General features: G+C 42.0%; 3 protein-coding genes and 1 long non-coding RNA gene across 5 annotated transcripts; 2 read left to right on the forward strand and 2 right to left on the reverse strand.

Annotated features, from left to right (window-relative positions):
* Positions 1–1,719: 1,719 nt before the first annotated feature.
* Positions 1,720–9,055, forward strand: LOC116601451. Of its 2 annotated transcripts, XM_032362236.2 has the most exons (6): positions 1,720–1,961; positions 3,585–3,670; positions 6,708–6,734; positions 7,253–7,369; positions 8,130–8,255; positions 8,905–9,055. In XM_032362236.2, exons 2-5 carry the CDS (start codon positions 3,598–3,600, stop codon positions 8,237–8,239), a joined length of 327 nt encoding a protein of 108 aa, XP_032218127.2. In that variant the 5' UTR covers positions 1,720–1,961; positions 3,585–3,597; the 3' UTR covers positions 8,240–8,255; positions 8,905–9,055. The 2 variants fall into 2 exon arrangements, with proteins under 2 accessions (XP_032218127.2, XP_032218128.2); XM_032362237.2 differs by lacking the exons at positions 1,720–1,961; positions 3,585–3,670 and adding an exon at positions 3,749–3,860.
* An 813-nt stretch (positions 9,056–9,868) lies between these two features.
* LOC5517817 (SH2 domain-containing adapter protein D) lies at positions 9,869–16,617 on the reverse strand. The gene is made up of 5 exons (XM_001637768.3): positions 16,241–16,617; positions 14,360–14,763; positions 13,528–14,046; positions 11,534–11,653; positions 9,869–10,902 (listed from the first exon to the last, which is right to left on the reverse strand). The coding sequence occupies exons 1-5, from the start codon at positions 16,565–16,567 to the stop codon at positions 10,689–10,691; spliced, it is 1,584 nt and encodes a 527-aa protein (XP_001637818.3). The 5' UTR covers positions 16,568–16,617; the 3' UTR covers positions 9,869–10,688.
* A 682-nt stretch (positions 16,618–17,299) lies between these two features.
* Positions 17,300–19,985, reverse strand: LOC5517818 (myogenesis-regulating glycosidase). Its single transcript, XM_001637769.3, has one exon. It carries the CDS (start codon positions 19,937–19,939, stop codon positions 17,747–17,749), a length of 2,193 nt encoding a protein of 730 aa, XP_001637819.3. The 5' UTR covers positions 19,940–19,985; the 3' UTR covers positions 17,300–17,746.
* Positions 19,986–20,029: 44 nt separating this feature from the next.
* Positions 20,030–20,816, forward strand: LOC125563051. Its single transcript, XR_007308078.1, has 2 exons — positions 20,030–20,266; positions 20,553–20,816. It is a non-coding gene; the product is annotated as an uncharacterized LOC125563051 (long non-coding RNA).
* The last annotated feature ends 4,151 nt before the right edge of the window (positions 20,817–24,967 follow it).

The raw sequence follows: 24,967 nt of genomic DNA on the forward strand, positions 1-24,967 counted from the left end.
TTACATTTAGCGTTAGTGTTACATTAAGCGGCGATTTTTGTTACATTGAGCGTTAGTGTTACATTAAGCGTTGATTTGTTGTTACATTAAGCGTTAGTGTTACATTAAACGTTGATTTGTTGTTACATTAAGCGTTAGTGTTACATTAAGCGTTGATTTGTTGTTACATTAAGCGTTGATTTGTTGTTACATTAAGCGTTAGTGTTACATTAAGCGGCAGTTGTTACATTAAGCGTTAGTGTTACATTAAGCGGCAGTTGTTACATTAAGCGTTAGTGTTACATTAAGCGGCGATGTTTGTTACATTAAGCGTTAGTGTTACATTAAGCGGCGATTTTTGTTACATTAAGCGTTAGTGTTACATTAAGCGGCGATTTTCGTTACATTAAGCGTTAGTGTTACATTAAGCGGCAGTTGTTACATTAAGCGTTAGTGTTACATTAAGCGGCGATGTTTGTTACATTAAGCGTTAGTGTTACATTAAGCGGCGATTTTTGTTACATTAAGCGTTAGTGTTACATTAAGCGGCGATTTTTGTTACATTAAGCGTTAGTGTTACATTAAGCGTCGATTTTTGTTACATTAAGCGTTAGTGTTACATTAAGCGGCAGATGTTACATTAAGCGTTAGTGTTACATTAAGCGGCGATTTGTTGTTACATTTAGCGTTAGTGTTACATTAAGCGGCGATTTTTGTTACATTGAGCGTTAGTGTTACATTAAGCGTTGATTTGTTGTTACATTAAGCGTTAGTGTTACATTAAACGTTGATTTGTTGTTACATTAAGCGTTAGTGTTACATTAAGCGTTGATTTGTTGTTACATTAAGCGTTGATTTGTTGTTACATTAAGCGTTAGTGTTACATTAAGCGGCAGTTGTTACATTAAGCGTTAGTGTTACATTAAGCGGCGATGTTTGTTACATTAAGCGTTAGTGTTACATTAAGCGGCGATTTTTGTTACATTAAGCGTTAGTGTTACATTAAGCGGCGATTTTCGTTACATTAAGCGTTAGTGTTACATTAAGCGGCAGTTGTTACATTAAGCGTTAGTGTTACATTAAGCGGCGATGTTTGTTACATTAAGCGTTAGTGTTACATTAAGCGGCGATTTTTGTTACATTAAGCGTTAGTGTTACATTAAGCGGCGATTTTTGTTACATTAAGCGTTAGTGTTACATTAAGCGACGAATTTTGTTACATTAAGCGTTAGTGTTACATTAAGCGGCAGTTGTTACATTAAGCGGTGATACAGAGACCTTCTCCATCGACTAAAGATGGCCACAGTCACTGTTTTTCTCTTCTGATTACAAGTCATAAAGTTTACGAAGCCCCTGCGGTACGCTCACCTAAAAAATGACAAGAATAATTCAGTTTTTCCAAATAAAGAATATATTAGTTTCCTTATATGGAAGTGACCGCGTTTGCCAAAAACGACAATTTTGGCAAAATTTTCTTGATATGGCGGCAAATAAGGTAAGAAAGACAAGTATAATGGCCGTCTATCATACAAGGTAGCAAAGTTGCATTATACAGACATAGGTTGGATCCGCTACGATTAGTTCCCATTACTCTGATTAATTACCTTCAATTGTCAGACTGTAATGAGCCATTCTTCGTCAGCCATAGATCTTTATGTTATTCAACACTTTTTAACATTATCATGAAAGCATGTGTCAATGTTATCTGGCGGATAACCGATCTTGCTCTTCTAGCTACACTCCCTAATCGAGATAAACTATCGTTTTTTAATCTCTTGGAGGAGAAGGTATTTTGTTTCGTCTCACAAGTCCGAGTCACGACCACACATGAGTCACTCATTCGCCAGGTCACTACCAATAGGAAATCCTTATATTACTAGAAAGTCGTAGTCGTTGACTCTTCTCATACTTGTACATTTCTTTTCAAACGCCTGATCCTGGAAGACTTCTTAAAAGCCGACTTTTTTTCTTAAAAACCCAAGGTAGGTTTTACGATGGTAATATGGTGTGAATAGTTCGGGGTATCCCCACTCAAATATCCGGAAAAAAAAGAACAAGAACAGGGTTTCTTCTAAGATATTTCTGTTCGTTTGATTATTTCGCCAGTTTATTCCGATAATTTACTACAAAACTCAACTGATTTGACCATCTTCTTGTACAAAATTATTTCTTGTGTAGGTTTTTTTTTCCGAGGATTATTCTAAAATAGTAAAAAAAAGGTTTCTTTACTTTATTTTACAAATAATACATAGGTTTCTCCTTTTCGCAAGGGCGTTCTCTGTATCTTATTTTGTTCATTCAAATTTTGAATTTAATTGTTAGAGAATGCTCTAACTCTTTAAATCAAGAAGACATATCGTTTGTACTTTGTCCCTTTAAAGTTACTATCCCGATGTTTTAACAATATAAATATTCTCAGAGTTATAATAGGATTTAAGTAAAACTTTTATCCCATCTATCAGAACAGTGACATAACACTCCTTTTAGAGTGGTTGTATATCTTTTTTATGTTAAGCAAACTAACCCCTGAGGGTATTTTCTTGAAACCAGTTAATACTGTTGATGTATTATTTATTGGGGTAAAAGGACGCCATTAATTGGCAATTTATATGTATTTTTTTTTCTTTCTAAAGCACTTGGTTTGTGAAACTGTTGATTTGTAACATATGTTGCCCTCAAATCACCCTTGTTATCATTCAATCTTTTTCCTCTGTAATCTTTAAGGATCTGAATTTTATACTACAATTTCCTCTGATTATTCGCCAACTCACTCTGGCTTTCTACTTTTAAGTAGTTTTACATTTAAGTAGAAAGCAAATATCGTCAAAATGGCCGCCATTTTACAAAATAGCATTTTAATTTGAAAGCTTTCAGGCCCGTCGTTTACGAAAAGAGGACAATGGATGACTTGCTAGTATCTTCTTGGTAGAAACACAACACCAGAACACAAAGAAAATGGTTACTTTTTTAACATGGAACTGCTAAGGGAAAGACAATTTTTTTAAGTAAATCATGTAGGTTCGGGTGCATGCTTCCTCTGAGAGTCTTGACAAAAGCATTGTCTCGTTTGGTTTTCTCTTGGGCGCTTTTCCCGCACTTTTTTGATACGCACCCGCACCTTCTAACCGAGACCATTAGGCCCATTCTTCCTGTAGGCAGAAGAAGAAGAAGAAGGAGGGGAGGGTGGGGCGAGCAATTCCAGTTGTGTGGGGTGGGGGTGGAGACTTATAAGTGACGTCCTGGAAAACGAGAACGAGCCTTTATTTATTATATAAATTGTAGCGAATCTACGGGGGTAGGAATTAGGTAGGGAAAGGTGTTCAACCTTTATTCCAATGATACACATATTCTATTCCATGTAAAACGCGCTAAAAATGCAAAAAAATTATCTGGTGAAACCCTTCCCAACCCCCCAGCCCCTAACCAACAGGTCGCCATTTCTATGTGCTTCGTCCAATCTATTCTCTCGTTTTGCTTTGCTGTCGTATTCTGTTACGCACTTTGATGCGTGACAAATTATGATTATTAGTCATGCGCAAATGAGTATCAACGGGCAGCTCTTACAAATCCACGCGCCTTACACACAACAACTTCTTGCTGTGCAGATAAAGGAACAACATGGACGCAAGGATGTTTGTGTGTCTACTTGCTCTTCAAATGCTTATGGCTACGATGTCTGGAACACTCTTAGGTGAGGGACAGGCTTATTACTTCTCTTTCGTATTGTAACACGCGCTGGTTGACCTCTTTGTGAACAAACAAACATAGATAGAGGTCATACTGTTCTAGGCGAGTTTTGTATGGTGTGTGCACATTTTTTTAAAGGCATTTCGTGAAAGGCTTCTATCTGCCATGGTCATTTATGGTGCATCAAATTAGCAGTAAGGACAAAACGATATAATCGAAAAATAGTATTTCAATTTTTCCGCTCTCTTGCCTGCGGTGTTTCTACACAGTCTTTTTTCACAGAGCATAATTTCATTTTTTTTCTTGATAACCACTCGGTTGAATAAATCTTGCTTGTTTAGTGGACCATAAAAAAACAAGCGACTTCTAATTTCACATTGGAAATCAGATTTTGCAGGCATTCCCACGTGGAACGTGTAATTATATTTGTGATTTATAGTCGCTACATGTATCAAGTGGAGTGCCAGAAACTGCTTTTTATTTCAATTCAAATAAAGAAAAAAAAGTGTACTTGAATTTTGAATTAGGTAAAAGAACAAAAGCAATTGCTCCACCAGGTCCATCTATTTCCCTTGTGAGTCAACTTCACAATAATTTGGTCCATCATAAATCAAGACAGTCCGTTAAGAAATTCTCATCTTTATTTGCGCCTTTTTATAGCTGACCCCGACTCAGCATTTTCGCTTTGATTCAAATACGTCATTAACGGAACATTGTTTCAAGCATTAGTCGACATACCGTCGCATTAGGCATTAGTCGACTTATCGTCGCATTAGATTAAACGGCGTGCCAGAGTCGCACCGTTCTGGTTCGGTAGAGGTTCGATCACAGAGCGGCTCTCAATAAACGTCGAACATTTTGTTTGTTAACTCCCAGGAGTGTAACAATATAGTCATTAGGCACAAAATACATGCTGCTTTGTCTTATGGCGTTAAAATGGAGGACAGAACACGAAGACTAGCGATGACTAGAAAAGCCTTCTTGGTCAGAGCAATATGGTCTAATAGGAAGAGGAGAATGAATTGATTACATGCCGCAATATATTGGATAAAGAAAAGGCGACGACTCCTGCTGCGTCTTCTGCTGTTTTTTCTTTAATTACAAAACGGCATTTCGCATGAAATACACTCTCATCTCGTGTCCCCGAAACATCACATCTGTACCCGAAACGCCGCCATTTTCACTATTGCCTGAAAAGTGCTAGGCAAGGGGCTACATACGGGCTTTCAGGCTACATACAGGGTCTCAGGGGAGTTATTGTCAATTGGGCGCATGCGCGAAGAACGGGGGGAGTCAGTAATACTCTGCACGGGTAGCTCCTTTTTTATTTTTGTTCAACCAAAACGATTTGCATTGATTATAAACTAATCTGCATAATTTAATCGCTATGACTGGTGCGACCTTGGAGCACCGTTTAATCCCTCGCCGTACCAAAGTCGCATTATCCGACTAGCCCACCCGCTCCAGAAAGTTGGTGCGACTTCCTTATTAATTCAATTTCGTGCGCAATAAACGGCGTGCTAACGTCGCATTATCTCTCGAACTTTTCTAGAGCGGCTCGATAATGCGACCCTGGCACGCCGTTTAATCTAGGCCATAGTCGACATACCGTCGCATTAGGCATTAGTCGACATACCGTCGCATTGGGCATTATAGTCGACATACCGTCGCATTAGGCACTAGTCGTCATACCGTCGCATTTGGTATTAGCCGACATACCGTCGCATTATAGCTATTGTCGACACACCATCGCATTAGCCACTAGCCGACATACCGTCGCATTAGGCATTAGTCGCATTTGGTATTAGCCGACATACAGTCGCATTAGGCATTATAGTCGACATACGTCGCATTGGTCATTATAGTGGACATACGTCGCATTAGGCATTATAGTCGACATACCGCCGCATTAGGCACTAGTCGACACACCGTCGCATTAGGCATTAGTCGCATTAGGTACTAGCCGACATACCGTCGCATTAGCTATTGTCGACATACCGTCGCATTAGGCATTAGTCGCATTTGGTATTAGCCGACATACAGTCGCATTAGCTATTGTCGACACACCGTCGCATTAGGCATTAGTCGCATTAGGTACTAGCCGACATACCGTCGCATTAGCTATTGTCGACACACCGTCGCATTAGGCATTAGTCGCATTTGGTATTAGCCGACATACAGTCGCATTAGGCATTATAGTCGACATACCGTCGCATTAGGCATTATAGTCGACATACCGTCGCACTAGCCACTAGTCGACATACCGTCGCATTAGGTACTAGTCGTCATACCGTCGCATTAGCCACTAGTCGACATACCGTCGCATTAGGCATTAGTCGACATACCGTCGCATTAGCCACTAATCGACATACCGTCGCATTAGGCACTAGTCGACATACCGTCGCATTAGCCACTAGTCGTCATACTGTCGCATTAGCCACTAGTCGTCATACCGTCGCATTAGCCACTAGTCGTCATACCGTCGCATTAGGCACTAGTCGACATACCGTCGCATTAGCCACTAGTCGACATACCGTCGCATTAGCCACTAGTCGTCATACCGTTGCATTAGCCACTAGTCGACATACCGTCGCATTAGCCACTAATCGACATACCGTCGCATTAGGTACTAGTCGACATACCGTCGCATTAGCCACTAGTCGACATACCGTCGCATTAGCCACTAGTCGTCATACCGTCGCATTAGGTACTAGTCGACATACCGTCGCATTAGGTACTAGTCGTCATACCGTCGCATTAGCCACTAGTCGACATACCGTCGCATTAGGTACTAGTCGACATACCGTCGCATTAGCCACTAGTCGTCATACCGTCGCATTAGGTACTAGTCGACATACCGTCGCATTAGGTATTAGCCGTTATACCGTCGTTTCGGTGTACAAGATATTTACCCCATGTTTTCCATTAATACTCCAGCCCCAGTCCCCCCACGTTTTCTGTTTATTCTCTCACTCCAAATTGTCCTACCCCATGTTTGCCATTTATTTCTGACTATTAACGCCAAGCCGTCCTTGTTGCAGTCTCCCGAGATGTCTCCCTAGACGAAGGTGAGAAAAGGGTGGGAGATTCAGCTTGAATTGGCTTGGTATAGTGCTTATCACAAAGTCTCTTAGCGCTTTACAATTGTATAAAGTCGGTTTATTCATAAAAAGCGCTACGATTAAATGAGTCAAACCGCAGGTGGGTCTGGGTAAATTTTACTGAAAGCGCTCGGTGCATAAATTATTAATATTATCTTTAGCTCGTACGCAACAGATTTCTAGTGTCTGGCGCTACTCGAGAATTCCCGGGCCCGCAATCCAAAAGTTCGCGTGTTTGTCTGTTAACTTCCTTTTGCTTCTTTAACCATTACTTACCCCAAGTTTTGAAACCAACAGCAATCTATTTACAATAATTTAATCTAAAAATGAGGGTGTGTGGCACTAATCAAGGCTCGTACAATCCTTTTATGTAATTTTTCAAGTGAGCGCTTGTAATATGCTTGAGTTGAATTTCGCAAATTACACATAAGTATCTATCAAATGCAACAACCCTATAAAATTGACTGTTGAAACTCTTTTTTCAGTTTGCCGAGATACGTACAGCGACTGTGCCGGACTTGCAAGGTCAATGGGGCTACAGATGTGTCCGATGTATGGGTACTCCGTCTGCAAGAAATACTGCAGGAAGTGTAGATCAGACCGTAAGTATCAAAAGCTCGAATACATATGAGTGAAAAACATTCCTCATCATAAACACGAGTATAAATATTAACAAGACCATAACACGAGTGAAGTCAATTATCATCAGAGGCACAAGTTAAAATACAGATTATCGGAAACACGGATAACGCGTTGTGAATATCTTCCTTACTCGTGCTTTTCTCCTTAATTGAGCTTCTCTCCCTACTTGTGCATCTCTCCCTAAATGCGCGTCTCTCTCTACTCGTGCGTCTCTTCCTTATTGTGCGTCTCTCTCTACTTGTGCATCTCTCCCTAAATGCGCGTCTCTCTCTACTCGTGCATCTCTCTCTACTTGTGCGTCTCTTCCTTATTGTGCGTCTCTCTCTACTTGTGCGTCTTGTCCTAATTGTGCGTCTCTCTCTACTTGTGCGTCTCTTCCTTATTGTGCGTCTCTCTCTACTTGTGCGTCTCTTCCTTATTGTGCGTCTCTCTCTACTTGTGCGTCTTGTCCTAATTGTGCGTCTCTCTCTACTTGTGCGTCTCTTCCTTATTGTGCGTCTCTCTCTACTTGTGCGTCTTGTCCTAATTGTGCGTCTCTCCCGACTTTGTGCGTCTCTCCCTACTTTGTGCGTTTCTCCCTACTTTGTGCGTCTCTCCCTACTTGTGCTACTTGTTTACTGTAGATTGGAGCTGTTCTAAGTTTGACTATGAAACTATGAACTACTGTATAAAGAATTCCGGGGATCTTTCTATGGCAGTAATAACACATTGTTTTTTTAGTGTGCCGTGATTTGCAGCCTTCTTATGTCTGCTGGAAGCAAAGGGCCCTCAGACGGTGTTACAATCCTTACGTCAGCAGGGTTTGCAAGAAAAAATGCGGGTTCTGTTGATGCTCTCGAAAACCAGGTGAGAACGCAAATACCTTAGAGCACATTCTACTGCTTTTCAATGTGATCATCAATTTAAATTGTAAAGCAATGAATGAATTTTTAGCGAGCGACGACAGGGGGGGGTATTGGTTAGTCATATCTCCTCGGATAACCTGAACTCTTTGACCGGGTAACCAGGACATAATAATAAACACCCTAATTAGGGTGCCCTATTAAATGAATCTTCAAATACTATGCTTTTACCATATGAAACCTATGATTGCGCATCCCCCTCAGCCAATCCTGGGTACGCGCCTGCAAATGACGTTTTGAGTGGATTTACTGGGATACCTGAGGGATGAAATGTGTATCTGCAGTTTTTTTTTTTTTTTTGCCCTGTGTTCTCACATGTATGACCTAGATGCTTTATGTATAATCTTGATTTTTATTGTAAATCACAATGGTAAGAAGCATCATCTGATGGGGGATCCATGGGACTAGCAGACGGGGCTGATTGTTCTATCTTTGACGATGGAAAAACCGCAGGAAAGTTAGCACCGAAATAAAATTCAGAAAAACTTAAAATATTGATCAATCTTCCAGAAAAATAGCGAGAGGGGAGTAATGGATACTCTTTTCCATTGAAGATGCCGCTTACTCCTGATTTGTTTGTTCTTTTTTCCTAGGGAGTACAAAGATGGCCTTTAGGAGCTTAAATTAAAACACCTATATACCATTTATAATATTAACCTATTGTGATACAGTTGGGACAAGTAAAAATCAAACATGTACTTGTACAATAGCACTGAAAGTTTCAATTAAAATAATTATTGCAAATCCGTGCAGAACAACAAGAGAAACGAGAACTGCCACTAGCAAGCGTCTTTGGCTTTACGTATTACGTAAGCCGTGTTTAAAGCACGGGTGTTGCCAGGGGGAGGGCCCAGGGTCCCCCCCCCCCCCCCCCCCTCCATGAGCCAAAAATACAGTAAAGGCAAAAAACCTGGCTATACCCCTGTAAACCAAGCGCTTCTAAACTTTGTTCAAGGGCGTGTCTAGAGAAAAACACAGGGTGGGGTCCATTGTAGAAATTCACTGACTACGGATCAATTAAGTTCAAATGGGCATTCTTAGCTCCGGTCATAGGTCACTAGATCCATATTAAGAAACTTTTTCTATCCAAAAACACCCATACCATCAAACCAACTTCATACCAAAGGTAGAGATCAACCGGAGTCGAACCTGGACACACGCCAGTTGTGAATGGCTTGAAAGCTGTCTCGAGCACCATTAACGTTTGTAATTTGTAGTATGCAATCCCAGCATTTTCAGGGAGGTTCACCAATAAAAGGTCCAACTATTTTAGGAATTGCGGGGAAATAGAGAGGAAATCTGATTATTTTTGTCCTCCCATTTTTGTTATTTGTTCTCTCGTGTTATTGTAGCTGCAATGCCCAACCATTTGTGGGAGGTAGGGCACGCCCTCTCCCCCCAAAGAATATATGAAATAGTGACCAGAAATATTTCTGTATCGTACCGCTCCAATATATCGAGGCCAGCTACGGCTCCTATTTGCTTTTTCTTATAGGTTTTCATGATAATCTAATCAATTATCTAATTTTGAGTGGAGATCTAACTCATAATCTAAAAAACGGTTAATTCATTTATTTGCCATTTAATTGTCTTACTTAGTGTAATATATTTTCTAAGGAAACGGAAATTTCAACCGAATGAGGCCCTGTGAGATTTTTTCCTGATTATAACATGATTAATTGACGGGACTATTTTTAGCCACTGATTCTTACAACACCGTTTTATTATCTGTTCGGGTGTGGCTAGCGACAGTAACTTTGCTGTTTTAGCGTTTTCTCTCTTGAATCTTTGCTCTATGATCGACGATATAACAAGAGAGAAAATAATAGGTTTTACCGACGTCAACTATCATTAAAAAAATGTCTTTAGAATTTCTTTAGAATATTCGTCATAGAGAATTACAGCAAGAGCGCTTGAATCGTCTGTAAAACCTTGCTTTTTTGCGCCGATGTTATATTGTATTTATATATATGTGATTTAAAAATAAGGCTCCAGCCACATATCTTCAAAATTGCCAAAACCGGAACAATCTTGCACAGCAACACAGTGATTAATAATATGATTAAAGTCTACCAAAAGCAGTGGGCGGAAACATGGCAAAGTCATTAGTCAATGTCTGTAAAATTTAAATCTGACGAAATTTGTACTGTGCGAATTTGTTCCGGGTTGGCATCTTTTTTTGACTGGACTATCTTGTTGAAAAATGCCAGCGATTGAAAGAATTTCGAGCGTGATAATTTCGGAAGAACAAAGGTTGGTGGCACCCCCTTGTAACAAGGTTGTTGCATCTCTAAACTGGCCTAGCTGTTGGCTTTCTCCTCTAGTACAAAGTACTGGTGTTCGGGTCAAACTGGAGTTTTTCACCATTTGTGCTGGCCTAGCTGTTGGCTTTTTCCTCTAGTACAAAGTATTCGTGTTGTGGGCAGACAGGAGTCTTTAGATATTTGTGCTCTGCTCCTTTGATGTTCAACTTGTTTAGCGAGTAGTGTTGAATGATCCCTGGAACAGCATCGAACGGTTTGCTGAACTGACCCAATACGTATTTGCCGTTGGACTGGGCGATTTTTAAATGAACGAACGCATTGTTGTTCCTAAAGAAAGGGTCACAATTAATCTCATTCTCGTGATGAGCGTCATATAACAATCATCGTTTCAGAATTTCCTCCTTTTCTCTGAAGAGAAGCAAGTCTTAAGGCCGTTACACGAGGCATTATTTCCTGCAACTTGCACAGAAATTTTCTTGCGTTGCTAGTGGCCAAAAAATTCAACATTCCCTTTTTGCAACTTGCAATGCAATGTTTTGTTGTCATTTCAGGAAGTTGGCCAATCAACGCGCTTCATTTTTCTCGGGAAAAGGAGGCTACCACTGTAAATCATAATTTAAACGCGGGCGCATTGGAAATTTGAAAAAAAAAACTTGCGAGCGTGATGCCTTATCCACCTGCCAAATGTTTTATTCATAATCGTTGCTGTGCAAATTGCAGAAAAAAAAAATGCCTTGTTTAACATTACCAATTACTACTATAACCATTACAATCTCTATCAACATTCACCATTGTCACCATCCTCAGCATCGAATAATAACTATCCACACAATGATGATAGTTGGATAGTTTTAACTTGTAACGTCATCACCACCAATCATAAAACAATACATATAAATGCGACTCTTTTGTCGAGCATTCCTAATCACGACTACGAGCACAAATAGAAATGACATACTTGAATGAGAGTGAGTAATCCTGTCGAGAGCTTTCACTATCTCTCACTAGGAAGGAACCGTCCTCTTCATACTTGAGGATACGTTCAGCCTCAACCCTAGTGATCGGGCCGTGGTACCAGCTGAAAAAAAACAGGAAAGAGTAGCCTTCAGCCTCCCTCTCTAAGTCATCAGGTAACTCGAGTCTCCCTTTATTCTCCATCTACTCGAAACCTAAGGTAACTCGAAATTCTCTATACTCAAATCCTCAGGTAACTCGAACCTCCCTCTACTCGAATCCTCAGGTAACTTGAACCTCCCTCTACTCGAATCCTCAGGTAACTCGAACCTCCCTCTACTCGAATCCACAGGTAACTTGAACCTCCCTCTACTCGAATCCACAGGTAACTTGAACCTCCCTCTACTCGAATCCACAGGTAACTTGAACCTCCCTCTATTCGAATCCTCAGGTAACTCGAAACTCCCTCTACTCGAATCCACAGGTAACTTGAACATCCCTCTACTCGAATCCACAGGTAACTCGAAACTCCCTCTACTCGAATCCACAGGTAACTTGAACCTCCCTCTACTCGAATCCACAGGTAACTCGAACCTCCCTCTACTCGAATCCACAGGTAACTTAAACCTCCCTCTACTCGAATCCTCAGGTAACTCGAAACTCCCTCTACTCGAATCCGCAGGTAACTTGAACCTCCCTCTTCTCGAATCCTCAGGTAACTCGAAACTCCCTCTACTCGAATCCGCAGGTAACTCGAAACTCCCTCTTCTCGAATCCTCAGGTAACTTGAAACTCCCTCTACTCGAATCCGCAGGTAACTCAAGCCTCCCTCTACTCGAATCCTCAGATAACTCCAACCTCCCTCTACTCGAATCCTCAGGTAACTCGAATCTCCCTCTACCCGAATCCTCAGGTAACTCCAACCTCCCTCTACTCCAATCCTCAGGTAACTCGAAACTTCCTCTACTCGAATCCACAGCTAACTTGAACCTCCCTCTACTCGAATCCTCAGGTAACTCAAGCCTCCCTCTACTCGAATCCTCAGGTAACTCAAGCCTCCATCTAATCGAATCCTCAGGTAACTCAAGCCTCCATCTAATCGAATCCTCAGGTAACTCGAATCTCCCTCTACTCGAATCCTCAGGTAACTCAAGCCTCCCTCTACTCGAATCCTCAGGTAACTCGAAACTCCCTCTACTCGAATCCTCAGGTAACTCGAACCTCCCTCGACTCGAATCCTCAGGTAACTCGAGCCTCCCTCTACTCGAATCCTCAGGTAACTCGAATCTCCCTCTACTTGAATCATGCAACTCTGCTAGATGAGTATCTGGCCACTAAGATTTATATAAGGACACTACCTACATTTTTACATGAGTGGTTTTCAAAATCCCATGAAACAAAAAGGTAATTGTTAAAGTGAATAGTCAAGCCAAAACAAAAGTGAACAAAGACATCACAGTGTATTAGTACTAAATAAACTAAAAAGTATTTCACAGGTTTTTGAAAACCTTTTAAAATCGTATTATTAGAATATCAACTAGTATTTCTATTTCGCATTGGATACTTGGGGACAAAGGGTGTGTAGACCAGGCCCGTAGCCAGGATTTTTCTTTGGGGTGTGTGAAATCCGAAAAAATGGAACTAATTTTTCCGGGGGGGGGGGGAGGGGGGGGGGGAATGAGTCTTCTGATAAAAATCTGACCACCCCCGAAAGAACAAAAATGGATTTTTTTAATGCCTTTGCAGTATCTCCACGGGACATTTATTGTCGGATTTGGCTACATACCAGAGTGATCTAGCTTATGCTTTATAGTTTTGTCTACAAATAACACGTCCATTGCGAACCGAAAGTGGACCTTTGGCCGTTGTGGGGGTTTGCGTTCGTACCCCCTGCAACCCCCTGGGTATGGGCCTGTAGACTGTGGGGGGGGGGGGGCATAGGACAATTTTCCTTCCCCCCTTTTTTAATATGTTAGTATGTGAAGAAAGACAACTTACGTCTGTTTGACAAGAGGCAGTTCAGGGTCCACTTCAAAACCAGCAGAAACCACCTCTTCATCAAATGTCCTTGGGGGCTTTGGGGGGAATGACGCCTTATCAACTGCACCTTGTTCAGTTACCATGGAGACCAGCTGACTCGTTCTCTTATTGTACTCCCATGGGGCATCATAGTCGTCTGGTGGGCGCGAGTCTATCTGGGGTGATGCTTGTGTCTTAACATAGTAGCTTTGGGGTTTTGCATATGGTTGTGGTTTGGGGTTTGATGAATTCTGTTGTTTGGGGGTCGCTGTGTTCTGTGGTTTGGGGATCGCTGGACTAGCCATGCTCATGTGCTGTGTCTTGCGAGCCATCCATTCCCATGGTTTATCATAGTCTTCAGATGGTCGGGAGTCCACTTCCTTGTTTTGCTCACCAAGCGATGTTGATGCTAGACTTGGTGGACGAACGAGGCCTTTGCTCTCCCATGGAGAGTCGTAGTCATCTAGAGGTCTGGTATCCGTGGTTGGGGACTGGACCCTAGGAATGCATGAGAAAAACAACAACCATCATCTGAACCCAGACCCTCCTGTCTTTTTGTGAAGTGCAAAGTTGTATTGTATATTGTGATGAGCTAACTCTATTACAAAGTACATCTAAATTTACTGGTCAGTTGGTCAGTTTTATAAAGTGTGTCCATTGTTAATTAAAAGTGTTTCAATAACTGAAAGTGTGTACATTATTAAGAGTGTATATTTTTTAAAGTGTTTCAATTATTTTAAAATGTGTTAGGCCAATACTGTGCACAGAAGTTCTCAGTAAACGAATGAATGAATGAATGAATGGCACTTACTGTTCCCCTTGTGACGGCAGCCTCATTCCCCTGAGGGACATCCTCTTGGCCTGCTCATCCAGTACAGTAACCTTCCCTGCATCATATGGCTCACTGTAGTTCTCATCATCTGAATCTTTAGGTGTGGTTCTACTCTGTGGGTTCTTTGCATCCCATGGATCCATGTACTCATCCCTCCCTGATGGTTTCTTAGCAACTGGAGGCTTAACTTTTCGTGAGTCCCATGGATCGCAGTAATCATCAAGTTTGTCTTTTCCTGAAGGCTGGGGATTAGGGGGTGGCGAGACGTCAAGAGGATCACAATAGGCCTCACCTCCTCCTGATGATGTTGAAGACGTTGAGAACTGTTGTCTCATGGGAGGCACTCTAGCAGCGTCCCAAGGGTCACAATAGTCATCAGCTGGCTAAAATAACAAAATGCTCTGACTATTATTACAAATTGACAGGAATAACATGTTATTGAGAATATGAAATTGATAGGAAAAATAGAGTGACACGCATATCATAATGTGTATGTATTCCCACTATTTTTAAACACAGATTGTCTATATACTACTACTACATTGGTAGTTTATTTGTCAATCTAATGTGGGTATCCCCAGATTCTGGGGTAGGCAGAAGTGTTTCATATAAGCAAAGAAAAACTTTTTTTTTGTTTACAACTCATAAAATATAAAAATGCAGGTTTGTTAATTCTACCTTTGTTTTATCTATCTTTGATTTTATCTCAATCATGAGCTCTGTATGCTAAATTATATGGAATGCAAACAAAATCTTAAGCATTTGTTAGCGCCAAGAGCATTGCATCTGGTTAATTTGACTATATCTTCTGTGCTGCAAAATACATATTTCCCTGACTGCCTTGAGGCCCATGCTGTGTCACTAAAATGCAGGTGATACGTTACATGCAGCTGTCGAAAATAAAGTGAGCTTTAAAATATGCTTTAAAACAGCCAAAGAACACACCAAATGTGAACATAGATATAAAAAGATGTTTATTTTTAACAGGTATTTTTTCTTCATACCTGCCAACTTTCTAGGTTTCCAGGGGAGGCTATCTATTTTTAGCCCGTTCATCTCCAGGCAAAAAAATTGAAACTTCCTATACATTTACTGTATAAATCTCCTGGGGAAATTCATCGATAACTTCTTTTACAGTTCTTGTATTTGAAGCATAATCCTGGCTTTTTAGCTTTCAAGGTTGGCAAGCATGTTTTTCTTTCATTTTCATATGTACACTGTTTACTGTGTTATCAAGAGACAAATAGAGAGCTTGGGCTACCTGTGCAATATCATACATAAGTGAAAAATCTGGCGAATTTTCTATAAAATCTAAAGAAACACGGTTTCTTGGTGGTTGAAGGGGAAGAGTGGAGGGGAGGGGAGGGGGTTGTTGGGGTACACCATCTCAAGCTGTGCACATGCAAATGTGACTCTCTCTAGGAACCCTTTCATTAGTAGTGTACGGTCATAAATAATCTTAACAGAGTGTACGAACTGCTAGTGTAATGGAACTAAGTACCAAACTATGTATCCCTTGTTGCGGACACACAGGAAGTAGAAAAAAGAATGACAAAGGATCTATAAGCGAGGGGCTGACTTAATCACTGATCAATTTTAATCAAGTACGAAACAAGATTGAATACTACAAAGTCAAGTGTATCAGGAAGGATACTATAGTAAACATTTATCTTGTGTTCCGGAATCGCTCAAACATAAGCATAATTTCTGTTCAGGGGTATTTAAGTCTATAAGCCAGAAGTCTTTTTAGAGAGATTCGAAAATAAAAGGGTACAACAGCAGTTTGACACCTAAGATATTTCCCCCATTAAAACAGGAAGCAGCACCAATGAATTCCGTCACAAATTGACGCTAGCTTACCGCGTTTTGCTTGCTTGATTCTCCTTTACCATGTCTCCTTGGTGGCTTCACAGGTCTAGCTTGATCTTCGGAGGAGAGAGAGGCCCGTGTCGAGGCATTCCCATTCGATCTGCGCTCGCTGTTTTTGGGGGAATGCTGAGGCCTTGGGGGCGGGTAACTCGGCATTACGGCAGTATTCGGATGGAGCGTCGGGTGGACTTTAGTCGGGTCTAAGTAGCAGCCGTCATCGGAGTCATCATCTTGGCTCCTAGATCTTCTGTCGTAGTCTTTTGTAGGCGGCTCGGGCGGCCTCTTTCCCTTTTTAAACAGCTTCCCTATACCCGCCATCTTCGTTCGCGGAGTTATCAGGTTATCGACCGTCGAACGTGAAACGGAAGTGACGTAAGCCAGCATGTGACTCCAGGAAAAGAGACACAGGGAAACCGCGAGTACAATGAAGCAAGCCTTTGTACACATCACACAGCAGGAGGCATTCGTCGTATAAAACAAAAGGGACTGATTGTAAGCTTTGGCTAATATTTTTTTCGAGAGCTTGCCTCAAACATCTGCTAGGTTTTAAAGCATTTTATTGACATTTTTCTTGGCAAAAGGCCCCTTTTCTTGCCCATGGAATAGGGAACAATGTCAGATTTTGTATAATATTGACAACAGCCACAACTGTCTCCTAATTTTTCCATGATTAGCCAGCCCTTTAGAAATTATGACAAATTTTGACGCTTTTTTCATTTGTTACTCAAGGCACATATTTGTGTCACGGTTTGGAGGTAAACTCACACAGGTAAACATGAATGAGTGAACAAGTTATTCTTTACTGCCTCATCAGCTGATATTTGTTACAGACCAACTCATATCACGTAACAAAAATTCCAGTCATGAGCCATTAGTAAGCAGCCTGCCAGATGTTACCTATTGTGTTTCTGTTACTACAAGAGATGACTTTAGAACCAGGATAAAATAAAGATATTCGTTTGAACAAAAAAGACCATGTTTAAGCGTGTAATGTGATAGATGTACTAAGTACATCTATCACATGTTGAACAGAGATACAACAAAGAGATATAAAAAAACATATAGATACATTTATTCATCTACCATAATTCAGGTATAAATTTAAAAAATATAGAGATTACATGGTCACATGTGGATACAAATATTATCTTTGACTGTTGATATCATCTTGAACAAGTGAGCACAGGAGTGAACGAGTGATGAAAAATATTTGCATGAAAAGATAAATTATATCCGCAAGCAGTCATGTAAAGTACTATTTATTACATAAAATCTTATATAAAATCTTTCAGATGTCCATGAAAATACTGAAAGCTCATTGGTTTCTGTTTTCACCACATGTGTTGATAAATATGATATAAACCAGCAGTGGCATACCAGTTTTATCATTTTGTTATCATCTAGTATTACACTCTTTTTTGTATAATAAATATATATGTGTACATATATCTGAATCATATAAATTCAAGTATAACACCAAGTTGAAAGTTAAGTGTCCTAAGCGAATGAGTAGTATGGCAGGTCTTCTAGTGTCACTGTGTACTCAATCCACTGGCCAGGCTTAGGGACTGTGATGACTTTAAAGTCTCTAAATTCTTCTTTCCACTTTCCCTGAGGTAAATACACCTTGTGCTTGCCTTTGTTCTCAGAGTAGGGTCTCAAGACTGGTGCCACAAGGAATCTATCCCCCACAAGAAACTCAGAATCTAGGGTAAGAGCTATGTCATCGTTGGGTGCCACCCACCAGAGGGGGCGTATGATAGGAGCTGTTGACTGATTGACTTGTCTTGCAAAAAGGATTAAAGTCTCTGAGATTTTTGCACGCAAATCTAAAAGCCTCTTTGCAATGTTGATGGTATTGCTTCCATAGAGCCAAGGAGGGAATGAAAATTGCATCGTAGGAAGAAAGACAGCTGCTTGCATCCAGCGTACATAAAGTTCATTATCTGGTTTGTTAAAGCTGTCAGAATTGGAGTTTAGCTGAGCACCATTTCCACCGATCATGTCAGGTAATACAAATGGGTAACCAAGGATCCCCAATGTCAAAGTTGCAGGGATGACTGATCGCAGACCATCTTTCTCATCCCACTTTGATGTTCGGTCCAAAAACCGGACAAACACTGGTATACTCTGTGTCCGGTGACCAACTCGAACTTCAATCCTATCACCAAATTTGGAAGCCATTTTTGCATAGTTTGCTGAATAGAAACTTGGATTTCCATATGTTAGATTTTTTAACTGATATGCATTTGGGAGATAACTTACTTCTCCTGCATCAAACTTGTATGCATCTAGCTTGTATTTTGTTTGAAATTCTTCCAGCCGTTTCACAAACCATTTGGTCGCAGCAGTATTTGTGGTGTCCAATGCAGTGCCAACACCATTCCACCATTTTACCAGACCAGGCAGCCCACCAGGGCCATTAACCCAGTATGGCATGCCTTTGTGGAAAGCCTCCGAGCCAACATTAGCAAATGGGTAAACCCACATGGTCACAGCAAACCCTGCATCATGTATCTGCTGCACCATACTCAATGGATCTGGGAATTTTTCTGGATCAAAGTCAAAATCTCCATATGCTGTTGAGTACATGTCATCGATCTCAATCTGACTCCCTGTAAAATTGAACTTGCGTAAGTTCTGTAGATATTCTAGGACACTAGTCTGGTTGACACTTTTTCCATATTGTGCCCAAGTAGACCATATAGGGTACTTGAAGATGGACTGGTTTGGTATTGATGTTGGTAGGGTATACAGGTTGCGCATGACATACTGGTGAACGTCCTTGATGTTTTCTCCAATACAGACTCGATAGGACAACTGAACTGTAGCCACAGGCTTCCCATATTCTACCCAAGAGGCTTTCATGGAAAACTTATTATTGTTGCTGTCATTGATTGCAATGAGCAATGGAACTTCCTCATCAACAACAATAGCAATTCCATTAGAATTAAGCCAATACCGCTCAAGCACACCACCGTACGCAGTCCTGTTCGATAGGAAATTTAGAATTGTATCACTTGGGATATATGGCTGCATGTTAATTTCAGCCTTTTCTAATGGCCAGGCTTGCATGTAAAGCTCTGACCCACCAAACCAGTGCATTTTATCGAGTCGAAAGTCATCCTGAAAGCCTGAAACACTGCTTGATCCTGGAGACCATATTATCTGATAGCATTTACTAAAGTTTGGATCTCTCTGAATCCTGACTTTCGCCCCGCTGTGCCATTCGTACGACAACAGCTGGTTTGTAGTTTTTCTCTTGTAGATTGACTTCGTCACAACATTCCTGCCTAAATATCCAGCTAAAGCACTCTCCATTCCTGCATTTTTAATTACCAGCTTTCCTTTTCTTGGGTCAAACGAGATGGGTCCTAGCTTGTCGTACCGAGAAAACTCGGTTGTGTACAAAGCGGACGTCAAAACTCCAGCGAAAATCAACACTCCAAGAAACGCGACGAAAATCCTTATGTACTGAGTTCTATTCTTTTTCTTTGCCTCTATGAGTTCCTGGACGTAAGAAGGCGTAATTTGTATATCTGTTGGTTTTGCAGAGGCATCGTTATGGGATTTCGGTATATATTTGGCTTTTGGTACGCTTGTTTCTGCGGAAGTGTTTCCGTCCGCCATTTTCCTCCTGCGGCGAGACATTCCGTACCATTCACGTAACACAGGTATACCACAACACATGGCAACATCTTTCGGCTGATCTGAGAGGGGACAAGTAAAGCGCTTTTTGTAGAATGTTGTCAATAAAATTGCCTTAGAACATGCCTTAGTTTTATTGACAAAATTCTACGAAAAACGCTTTACTCGTCCCCTCTCAGATCAGCCGAGTTTCGAGCTACGAACAAGCAATCATTGCTTGGGCTACCTGTGCTCCTTCCCAGCGCGGTCAAGCGTAACTAATCGTACAACGGCGTCGGTCAAGGATGCTTGTGGCTACTTTCTCGTTTTAAAATACGGCTAGCGGCCAGGGAAAATAGTTTAGCTCGGATGTTTTGTCACATATCGAATGTAAGTGTATCCTGGCATAGGTCTGCGAGATAAAAATATTTTGTTTGTTGTTTTTTTCTGTCGAATTTCGACGACATTTGAGCGCTACCGAAAATGGCGCCTCCAACCTTGTTTCTTTCCTTAGTAGGGGGAGAGAAGTAATAAATTCCGTTAAGAAACCCCCGCCCCCCCCCCCCCCCCCCCCCCCAAATCATGTATTACACGTGAATTTGACAACAACAAGGCATTTTTTAAGTTCTAAGGTTCTAAGTTCACACAAAAAAACGCTTTTCTCGTCCCCTCTCAGCAAAACAGCCGAATTCCGAGCTACGGACACGCAACCGTTGCCTGGGCTACCTGTGGATATTCTGGCTTGCGTGAAAGAGAGTCCAAGGTCTGCACTACTCTTAGGGCTAAAAAGGCACGCCACGGAAGATAGGATAGTTTAGAAATTGTTGCCAAGTTATGGCTGTGATTTATACTGACATTTGAAGCAGTATGTTGGCTTTTTACAGCTCTCTAAGCCTTGGTCCTGACCCATAATAAAGCGCATTCTTCCTGACCCATTAAATGGTGCATTCCTGATTTACACCCCCCTGATTATAGGGGGCATTCCCCTGACCCATTATATTGTGCATCCCCCCTAAACCATTATAGAGTGCACCCCCCTGATGACCCATTATAGGGTGTATTCCCCTGATGACCCATTATAGGGTGTATTCCCCTGATGACCCATTATAGGGTGTATTCCCCTGATGACCCATTATAGGGTGTATTCCCCTGATGACCCATTATAGGGTGTATTCCCCTGATGACCCATTATAGGGTGTATTCCCCTGATGACCCATTATAGGGTGTATTTCCCTGATGACCCATTATAGGGCGTATTCACCTGATGACCCATTATAGGGTGTATTCCCCTGATGACCCATTATAGGGTGTATTCCCCTGATGACCCATTATAGGGTGTATTTCCCTGATGACCCATTATAGGGCGTATTCCCCTGATGACCCATTATAGGGTGTATTCCCCTGATGACCCGTTATAGGGTGTATTCCCCTGATGACCCGTTATAGGGCATATTACCCTGATGACACATTATAGGGTGCATTCACCTGATGACCCATTATAGGGTGTATTCCCCTGATGACCCATTATAGGGTGTATTCCCCTGATGACCCATTATAAAGTGCACCCCCCTGATGACCCATTATAGGGTGTATTCCCCTGATTACCCATTATAGGGTGTATTCACCTGATGACCCATTATAGGGTGTATTCCCCTGATGACCCATTATAAGGTGTATTCCCCTGATGACCTATTATAGGGTATATTCCCATGATGACCCATTATAGGGTATATTCCCCTGATGACCCATTATAGGGTGTATTCCCCTGATGACCCATTATAGGGTATATTCCCCTGATGACCAATTATAGGGTATATTCCCCTGATGACCCATTATAGGGCGTATTCCCCTGATGACCCATTATAGGGCGTATTCCCCTGATGACCCATTATAGGGTGTATTCCCCTGATGACCCATTATAGGGTATATTCCCCTAATGACCCATTATAGGGTGTATTCCCCTGATGACCCATTATAGGGTATATTCCCCTGATGACCTATTATAGGGTGTATTCCCCTGATGGCCCGTTATAGGGTATATTCCCCTGATGACCTATTATAGGGTGTATTCCCCTGATGACCCATTATAGGGTGTATACCCCTGATGACCCATTATAGGGTGTATTCCCCTGATGACCCATTATAAAGTGCACCCTCCTGATGACCCATTATAGGGTGTATTTCCCTGATGACCCATTATAGGGCATATTCCCCTGATGACCCATTATAGGGTGTATTCCCATGATGACCCATTATAGGGTGTATTTCCCTGATGACCCATTATAGGGCGTATTCCCCTGATGACCCATTATAGGGTGTATTCCCCTGATGACCCATTATAGGATGTATTCCCCTGATGACCCATTATAGGGCGTATTCCCCTGATGACCCATCATAGGGTGTATTCCCCTGATGACCCATTATAGGGTGTATTCACCTGATGACCCATTATAGGGTGTATTCCCCTGATGACCCATTATAGGGTGTATTCCCCTGATGACCCATTATAGGGTGTATTCCCCTGATGACCCATTATAGGGTGTATTCCCCTGATGACCCATTATAGGGCGTATTCCCATGATGACCCATTATAGGGTGTATTCACCTGATGACCCATTATAGGGTGTACCCCCCTGATGACCCATTATAGGGCGTATTCCCATGATGACCCATTATAGGGTGTATTCCCCTGATGACCCATTATAGGGGGTATTCCCCTGATGACCCATTATAGGGTGTAATCCCCTGATGACCCATTATAGGGTGTAATCCCCTGATGACCCATTATAGGGGGTATTCCCCTGATGACCCATTATAGGGTGTAATCCCCTGATGACCCATTATAGGGTGTAATCCCCTGATGACCCATTATAGGGTGTATTCCCCTGATGACCCATTATAGGTTGTACCCCCCTGATGACCCATTATAGGGTGTATTCCCATGATGACCCATTATAGGGTGTATTCCCCTGATGACCCATTATAGGGCGTATTCCCCTGATGACCCATTATAGGGTGTATTCCCATGATGACCCATTATAGGGTGTATTCCCCTGATGACCCATTATAGGGTGTATTCCCCTGATGACCCATTATAGGGGGTATTCCCCTGATGACCCATTATAGGGTGTAATCCCCTGATGACCCATTATAGGGTGTAATCCCCTGATGACCCATTATAGGGTGTATTCCCCTGATGACCCATGATGGGGCGTATTCCCCTGATGACCCATTATAGGGTATATTCCCCTGATGACCCATTATAGGGTGTATTCCCCTGATGACCCATTATAGGGTGTAATCCCCTGATGACCCATTATAGGGTTAAATCCCCTGATGACCCATTATAGGGTGTATTCCCCTGATGACCCATTATAGGGGGTATTCCCCTGATGACCCATTATAGAGTGCACCCCCCTGATGACCCATTATAGGGTGTATTCCCCTGATGACCCATTATAGGGTGTAATTCCCTGATGACCCATTATAGGGTGTACTTCCCTGATGACCCATTATAGGGTGTATTCCCCTGATAACCCATTATAGGGTGTATTCCCCTGATGACCCATTATAGGGTGTATTCACCTGATGACCCATTATAGGGTGTATTCCCCTGATAACCCATTATAGGGTGTATTCCCCTGATGACCCATTATAGGGTGTATTCACCTGATGACCCATTATAGGGTGTATTCCCCTGATGACCCATTATAGGGTGTATTCCCCTGGTGACCCATTATAGGGTGTATTCCCCTGATGACCCATTATAAAGTGCACCCCCCTGATGACCCATTATAGGGTGTATTTCCCTGATGACCCATTATAGGGTGTATTCCCCTGATGACCCATTATAGGGTGTATTCCCCTGATGACCCATTATAGGGCGTATTCACCTGATGACCCATTATAGGGTGTATTCCCCTGATGACCCATTATAGGGTGTATTCACCTGATGACCCATTATAGGGTGTATTCCCCTGATGACCCATTATAGGGTGTATTCCCCTGATGACCCATTATAGGGTGTATTCCCCTGATGACCCATTATAGGGTGTAATCCCCTGATGACCCATTATAGGGTATATTCCCCTGATGACCCATTATAGGGTATATTCCCCTGATGACCCATTATAGGGCGTATTCCCCTGATGACCCATTATAGGGCGTATTCCCCTGATGACCCATTATAGGGTGTATTCCCCTGATGACCCATTATAGGGTATATTCCCCTAATGACCCATTATAGGGTGTATTCCCCTGATGACCCATTATAGGGTATATTCCCCTGATGACCTATTATAGGGTGTATTCCCCTGATGGCCCGTTATAGGGTATATTCCCCTGATGACCTATTATAGGGTGTATTCCCCTGATGACCCATTATAGGGTGTATTCCCCTGATGACCCATTATAGGGTGTATTCCCCTGATGACCCATTATAAAGTGCACCCTCCTGATGACCCATTATAGGGTGTATTTCCCTGATGACCCATTATAGGGCATATTCCCCTGATGACCCATTATAGGGTGTATTCCCATGATGACCCATTATAGGGTGTATTTCCCTGATGACCCATTATAGGGCGTATTCCCCTGATGACCCATTATAGGGTGTATTCCCCTGATGACCCATTATAGGATGTATTCCCCTGATGACCCATTATAGGGCGTATTCCCCTGATGACCCATCATAGGGTGTATTCCCCTGATGACCCATTATAGGGTGTATTCACCTGATGACCCATTATAGGGTGTATTCCCCTGATGACCCATTATAGGGTGTATTCCCCTGATGACCCATTATAGGGTGTATTCCCCTGATGACCCATTATAGGGTGTATTCCCCTGATGACCCATTATAGGGCGTATTCCCATGATGACCCATTATAGGGTGTATTCACCTGATGACCCATTATAGGGTGTACCCCCCTGATGACCCATTATAGGGCGTATTCCCATGATGACCCATTATAGGGTGTATTCCCCTGATGACCCATTATAGGGGGTATTCCCCTGATGACCCATTATAGGGTGTAATCCCCTGATGACCCATTATAGGGTGTAATCCCCTGATGACCCATTATAGGGGGT

The sequence above is a fragment of the Nematostella vectensis genome, chromosome 5, assembly GCF_932526225.1.
Source record: "Nematostella vectensis chromosome 5, jaNemVect1.1, whole genome shotgun sequence".
In the NCBI taxonomy this organism is placed as follows: Eukaryota; Metazoa; Cnidaria; class Anthozoa; order Actiniaria; family Edwardsiidae; genus Nematostella; species Nematostella vectensis.

What these genes read in the sequence shown, in the direction of transcription:
- LOC5517817 (XM_001637768.3), bottom strand. Translation starts at nt 16,567, where the DNA reads ATGGCGGGTATAGGGAAGCTGTTTAAAAAGGGAAAGAGGCCGCCCGAG. An exon ending in CTGCCTCTTGTCAAACAGAC is followed by an intron (nt 11,654 to 13,527) that starts GTAAGTTGTCTT and finishes GTTTTTTTTCAG; the next exon opens with CTGGTACCACGGCCCGATCA. An exon ending in GATTACTCACTCTCATTCAA is followed by an intron (nt 10,903 to 11,533) that starts GTATGTCATTTC and finishes CCCTTTCTTTAG; the next exon opens with GAACAACAATGCGTTCGTTC.
- LOC116601451 (XM_032362236.2), top strand. Translation starts at nt 3,598, where the DNA reads ATGGACGCAAGGATGTTTGTGTGTCTACTTGCTCTTCAAATGCTTATG. An exon ending in GATGTCTGGAACACTCTTAG is followed by an intron (nt 3,671 to 6,707) that starts GTGAGGGACAGG and finishes TCCTTGTTGCAG; the next exon opens with TCTCCCGAGATGTCTCCCTA. An exon ending in CAGGAAGTGTAGATCAGACC is followed by an intron (nt 7,370 to 8,129) that starts GTAAGTATCAAA and finishes TTGTTTTTTTAG; the next exon opens with TGTGCCGTGATTTGCAGCCT.
- LOC5517818 (XM_001637769.3), bottom strand. Translation starts at nt 19,939, where the DNA reads ATGTGTTGTGGTATACCTGTGTTACGTGAATGGTACGGAATGTCTCGC.